At 33.9% G+C, this 7,098-nt stretch overlaps 1 protein-coding gene across 1 annotated transcript in view; it reads left to right on the top strand.

Annotated features, from left to right (window-relative positions):
• Positions 1–2,127: 2,127 nt before the first annotated feature.
• Positions 2,128–7,098, top strand: part of PPP1R3A (protein phosphatase 1 regulatory subunit 3A) — a 36,208-nt gene continuing 31,237 nt past the window's right edge. Inside the window, exon 1 of the mRNA XM_004418801.3 lies at positions 2,128–2,915. Within this exon, the coding sequence (XP_004418858.2) occupies positions 2,128–2,915 (788 nt within the window). The remainder of the gene's footprint in view (positions 2,916–7,098) is intronic.

Raw genomic sequence — 7,098 nt, 5'->3', positions numbered from 1 at the left:
TTTAACAAGTGTCTCATTTAATCATTAACATTGCATTTTGAGCATTAAGGAAACTGAGGGTTAGAAAATTTGAGCAACATTCTGAAAGTCACCAAACTAGTAAGTGGCAGTGCCAGAATGTAGACCCAGGGTTCTTTCTCTCCATGTCTTTGCTCGTAAGCCCTGGCCAGTTAAATTAATTTAGTACATTGTTATATCGGTAAATTTTCGTTATTCTATTATTTATATGACAGCATGGGTTATTTACTAATTCTATGAAGTATTTTATCACTAATTTCCTTGAATACCTAATGATGTATTTTAGGTACTTTGGAATGTGGCTACTTATGGCTCATGGTCATTCAGTTTGCAAGGAATAGCCATTTCCACAGCCATTTCCCATTCTTGAACAATCCATGTGGTCACCACCTACTCCAGCTATGGTAAAGCCTAAATAATTTCATTTCCTTATCCTAGACCCTACTCATTTTTAATTTTTTAAAATAATTCTTCAATCCACTAATTTATGCAATTGAAATTATCTAATATAACATATTTACCAAGTTGTCATTTTAAAGAAATTACTCTATTGGGCTGTCTTTTAAAAAAATATTAATCACTTCTCATACTTAATTTAATTTGACTTGAAGCTATATTAAAAGAAAACCTTGCTTGTGATTAATATTTCAAACAATACAGAAGAATATAAAATGAAATGAATAACAGTTCCTTATCCCTTACAACCCTCAATTTCTGTGGTTAGAGATAACCACTGCTAACAGTTTCTTTTGTATCTTTCCGGGAATTTTCTGTGCACACCTCTGTGCACACTTTCTTTTTTTCACTTAGCCATTTATCTTGGCTATCTTTCCATACCAACTCATAAAGTACTACTTTATCCTTTTTAATGACTGTAAAACATTCCATTGTATGAGTATAACATTATTTATCCAGTTCCTTGTTGATGGATATTTAGATGCTTAAAATAAGCAATTCTGTTATGAACGTATATCTACATTTATCTTTGCATACTTATCCCACATCAATAAGGAAAATTTCTAGCTAAAGCATTTCTGAGTTAGAGCATAAGAAAGTTTAAAATTTTTACAGGTTTTTACCCAATTTTCATCCACAAAGTTGTTTTATATTAACACAAAAGATACATGAGAGTCTTAACAGGCTGTTCACATTTTAAAACTCACATCGGACCCCAAGATGTCATAGTATTGACTTCCGCTTTGTGGAATAAAATGGCAATTTGCCAAGGACAAACATTTCATTCTGCGTAAATATTTTACTCCAGGGCTAGGCTTACCTTTGCCCGCTTATATTTTCAAGTCAATAACACATTATTTGTTTTTATTTTCCCATGGTTTAATTAAAAGAAACTTACTAATATTTAAAATAACAGATTTGACTAACCATTTGTTCCAGACTTTGACTCTGGCTATTTCTTCCACCTGGAAAATTCACCTCACTCCAACCCTGTATGTCCATATCCTACCTACCTTTCATGGTTTATTTCAAATGATACCTTCTCCATCTAAATCATGTTTCCTTCCTCAGAACTCCCAGCACCTTTATTTAACTCTATTATCATTTACATTTTATATTATAAATCCCAGATAAATGGTAGCTATCATTATCATGAGGCCCTGGATCTTTCCAGCTCTATAAGTGTTCTCCTCTACTTTCTGCCCTTACCTGCTCCAATGGATTGATTTAGCTCAAACTACATATTTAGCCTTGTGATACTGCTTTTATTTTCTTTTAAAATAAATGTTCCAAGTTTTTATTTTTAATATCAACTGGTTAAAATATTTTTATTCTAAAGCTTCAGATCCTCTAATAGCAAAAAAAAAAAAGAAGAAGATTTAAAATGTCTCTGGAACTCAGATTATAGACATATGAAACTTTAAAAACTGAAAGTTAAATCTGAAACATACTGGGGAGAGTAACATGGATGCTATCATATTAAAGGCCTTTGGAAGCAGGCTAGCATAGTCTACAGGCCATCAGACCTATTTATAGAGCTGACTCCTTTTTGCAATGTCAACTGTAACATTATACTTATTTTAAGCTTCAGTATCTCAAATGTCAGCCTCTACTAGTTGTACAGTTCTCCCTTATTTGATATCAGAGAGCCCAATGGAGCCTTCTGAAGAACCTAGTCAGGTTAGCAAAGATAACTTTTTAGAAGTTCCTAATTTATCTGATTCTCTTTCTGAAGATGAAGACGTTAAAGCTACCTTCAAACCTGGTTTCTCCCCTCAACCTAGCAGACGAGGTTCTGAATCCTCTGAAGACATGTACCTGGACAGTCCACCTTCAGGTGCAAGAAGAGTTTCCTTTGCTGACACCTTTGGATTCAATCTTGTGTCTGTCAAAGAATTTGATTGCTGGGATTTACCAAGTGTTTCAACCAATTTTGACTTAACGAAGGACATTTTCCACACAGAAGAATATGTTTTATCTCCACAATTTGACTTGCCTTCTTCAAAAGAAGATCTTATGCAACAACTTCAGGTACAGAAAGCGATACTGGAGTCAACTCAGTATCCTCCTGGGTCTACAAGTATGAAGGGCATTATTCGAGTGTTGAATATTTCTTTTGAGAAATTAGTATATGTGAGAATGTCCTTGGATGACTGGCAGACATATTATGACATTTTAGCAGAATATGTCCCGAATTCATGTGATGGTGAAACTGACCAGTTCTCCTTTAAGATTTCATTGGTTCCTCCTTATCAAAAAGATGGCAGTAAAGTTGAGTTTTGTATACGTTATGAAACTTCTGTTGGTACATTTTGGTCTAACAATAATGGCATAAATTACATACTGGTTTGTCAAAAGAAAGAAGAAGAGCCAGAGCCTGTAAAACAACGGGAAGAAGTTTCTAATAAACAAATAAAAGGCTGCTTAAAGGTAAAATCAAGGTGAGGATATGTCTTACATTCTTTACTCTTCATAATCTTAAAGTTTTTTTATGTCATTCTTATTTCACGTGTTGTAAGAAATAGCCATTCTGTTTAAAAATGTACTGCTTGTCATGTATTAAACAATGGTGCTAGGTTTTTAACAAGGTCAATGCTATTCAAATAGTAGCACTTGTTATCTCTCCTCCATTTGTAAGAAAAATATGGGTATAATGTAATAGATGGAGGAGGGGAGTGCAATGCATATATTGCTTGCCTAATGAGTTATAAATTGCTTAAGTTCAAACCATGGAATCTAGATTTTTAACATGTAAAATATTTATTTTGTCATTTAAAGTATATTTATTTTCAGTGGCTTTTAAATGTCTATGCTGTACTTCAATACATTTCTGATTAACATAAAACTGTTTCAATATGTACCTAGTGCTCAGAAATTCATAGAATTCCCCAACAGCTGCAACAAACTTCTTAATAGCTGATTGAGCAAGTCATACAGGGGTGTTTGGAGGACACATGTTAAGCTAAATCATAAGAGCTATGACTTTAATGATAAACTAAGAGAAAGACATAAGTATATGAGTGACATATGAATTACACATAAAACTTCATAATTACAAGCAAATGCAACATTATGGAACACAAAGTAGTATAATTTAGTAAAAGTAAATGGAGCAGAATAAAAAAAAATGACCCAAATAAAAATAAGGATATTCAGCTTTATAGATTAGAGATTTGGGATATGAACTTTCATTAGCAGCTTTGCTCTCCTGTTAATATGAAAAATAAAGAAAACTGGCATTCAGCTCTCTCTGTTGCAGAGATGGCTAATTTCCATGACGTTAGGTTAGTAGATAAAACATCCAAGAGGAGTGAGACCCCTCCTACTCCGCAGAGTTGCTCCACCAGCCACAGGTAAATATTCTGTTATCCTCTGGGAGGTCCGTCCTAACTGCAACTAGACCCAAAGATTCTAGTAACTGCACCAGAAATAGTGTAATATGATGAAAAGAGAACTGTATTAGGAGTCAAGACATTCAGATTCGAAGCGGAATTAAATAAAAACCTAAAGAATGACATTGGGAAAATTTTAACATCTTTATGCTTTAATGCCTTGATCTATTATATGGCAATAAATAACTACTAAATGTATTATTCTAATGCATTAACAAACTAAATATTATATAGGTGGAAGCAATTCAATTATAAAATATTTCTATTTTCATTATCCTTTAAAGTCATGTGAAAGATCGACTTAACTTGGTGAATTACGCCAACTTTCTTAGTCTAACTAAAACTTTCTCAGATTTTAACTGACGCTAAGAGAGATAACATAATCATAATCTCTACTTGTGCTAAGATAGCAATTTATATATTTATGAAATTTCTCAGCAACATATTAGCTATATAGACAAAATAAGTTCAACACTATTTAACAAACTAACATATACGTAAACATACACATATTAAATATTTTACAAATGATATTATCATCAGTGAATATCTATTAAACACGCTGCAACTTGCTCTATATGCTGGAGAAAAGCAAAATTTAGAAAAGGCACAAACTTATTGTCAAGAGCTAATAAAAGAAGCAGCGTATAACTCACAGGATTTTTCTGCAAGGTAAAGATGCAGCTTTAAAATGACAGGCAATACATGCTGAACTATGGTATAGACACGGGATTCCTTTGATAGACCCAACTTGACTTAATACCAAGAACAAAAATGGGCAACTGATAGGGCTAATCTTCTACCCCAGTCATGATATTATTAGAACTCTTCCTAGTCTAAGATATGTGTAGCTATATATATCCAAACACGCATTTGTATTCAGAACAGTAATCATTAGATTCACAGCGGACACCAAGTTTTAATATTGCTTTGGGGAAAAACCTGAGAAGAACTAAACCACAAAATGGTCTAAAGGCCTGTAAAGTTTCCTAATGAGTTATAAAAATGGAAAAAATCTCTCTCCTTCAAAACCACAAATACATTTTCTGTGCTTCTATAACTTAAAAATGACCAACATAATTCAAACCACATTTTGAAAAAAGCATTTGCCTCTGGAGGAGGCCTTTTGTGCTGAGTTTCAGTCCAACATGAATTTTTACATCTGATTTATATAGCACTCAAAATGGAGTGTATAAAGGAAATCCTGACAGATCCTTAGAACAGCATGTGCCATAATAGAATATTTATACAGCTTTTCCATGATAGAATTTATATGCAATGGGGTTTCAAATATTCCTAAAACTCACACAAGAGAGCATTATCAAATTTCTAAATGAATATTGCAGTTGGATTTCATCGTGAAGAATTTGGTTAGGGAAAAATAGCGCACCTTATTAGTGTTATTTCACAAAACGTGTCGTTGGCTAAAATAAAAATGAACTAATACTTATTTGATCAAAAATTATAGCTTCTAAAATATCCTCCTCCCTCCAAAGAGTTATAGAATCTAAATGGATCTGTTTGAGCATGTCCACCCTCCCTATGTAGCTTAAATTGGAGGTCACTTACTTTAAGAAGATAAATACAGAAGAGAAATTTGAGTTTTTGCTTCATACGTGCAAGTAGGTTAATAATTGTGTGTAATGTAAGTCAGAGTTAAAATGTAAATAAGGCTTTCCTAATGTAGAGAGTAACATCTAACTTGAATTCCTCTTAATACCAAAGTTAATTTACTATCAGAGTTCCAGAGATTGCATCTTCTGAAAGTGTCAATAATCCCTTCGAATAAGTACAGAGCAAACTGTGGAAACACATTTAGTGAAGCAGGATTTCTGTTATGTCAATCACTCTAGGCACTATATTTTCTCTATTGAGATTTTTTTTAGGTCAGAGTTTGCAAATTTCCACATTGATGTGGTTGTCTATTTTCTTTAATGTTTGTTAATCTATCCACTTTGGACAGAAAGGAATATCTAGAGGGAGAGGAAAGCAGAGATTCTAACTCATAGGCATGTGACTGAGAGTGACCCCAAGGTATTTAATTGCACTGAAAGGCACGCATCATGAGATACTTGATAAGTGTCACCACATATGTGGTACTGGGGTATGTGCTAGCATACTAAGCAGATTTCTGATCTACATTCCACGGGCTGTATTTCAAAATAAATGACCAAAGGAAACAAATGCATTTATGTAAATTACATTAAATGTACGTAGATAAATAAGCTAAAATTGCATACAGAAGCAGTATCACCTCAAAGTTAAAACTATGGGCTTCAGAGTTAAACATATCTGAGTTTGAGGCCAAGCTCTACCACATACTAGCTGTGTGACCTTGGGCAAGGTAAACTTGGTTTCCTCATCTGTTAATCGGTAATAATAATAGGACTATCTCCTAAGGGTTGTTTGAGATTTCCATAGATAATACGTATAAACTTTTGGCACAGTGTCTGGCACATAGTAAGTTATCAATAAATGATATCTGCTATAACAAGGCACAGCTAACTCTACCTTTAGGTGGATCTGACAAACCCCAGAAAGGCTGAAGCTGCCCAAAAGTCCCTCTCCTGTTTTCTTTCAGGGTTCCTAAATTCTCAGCTTTGGAGAGCCATTACTTTGTCTCTTGCAGGATTTTAATCAACAAGCAAAACTAATTGAATGGTAAATTTTCTTGAGACATGTGTCGCCTTATATCTGGAACATATGAAAGCTGGAAGAGATCTTAATGACTATTCAAATTTCCACATTTCATGGATGAAAAAATTGAGGACCAGATCAGAAGAAGTAAAAAAGGCATTCATCTTGGGGTTGAACAGACATGTGTATTAATCCCACAAAAATACATACTTAATAGCTATGTGGCTGTGGAAATATTACTTTACCTCTCCAAGCCCCAGTTTATTCATCTGTAAAACAGGAGTAATGATGCCTGATGTTGTGATGATTAAATTAAAGTAAAATGAGATTATATTTTTGAAATTTCTAGTCGAGTATTGGGCACATATAAAGTAGTCATCAAAAGCCAACTATAATTGTCATCGTCATTTTCGAATCTTGTTCAGCTGACTGATTTCCTGATTCTTGCACCTGCATCATTTCTCCAGACATCTTAGGTGTCCTCGATCATGTTCCAAAACTCATTCAATAAGTGTTTGTCAAGGACCTGTGTGTCAGGGACTGTGTTGTTAGGCACCAGTATCCAACAGAGAAACATGGCTGGAAACATGACCCT

Source organism: Ceratotherium simum, chromosome 1 (genome assembly GCF_057802395.1).
Source record: "Ceratotherium simum simum isolate JZ-2026a chromosome 1, ASM5780239v1, whole genome shotgun sequence".
NCBI classification, from domain to species: domain Eukaryota; kingdom Metazoa; phylum Chordata; class Mammalia; order Perissodactyla; family Rhinocerotidae; genus Ceratotherium; species Ceratotherium simum.
Note: the sequence above shows the minus strand (reverse complement) of the source record. Positions and strands in the feature narration are given on the sequence as shown.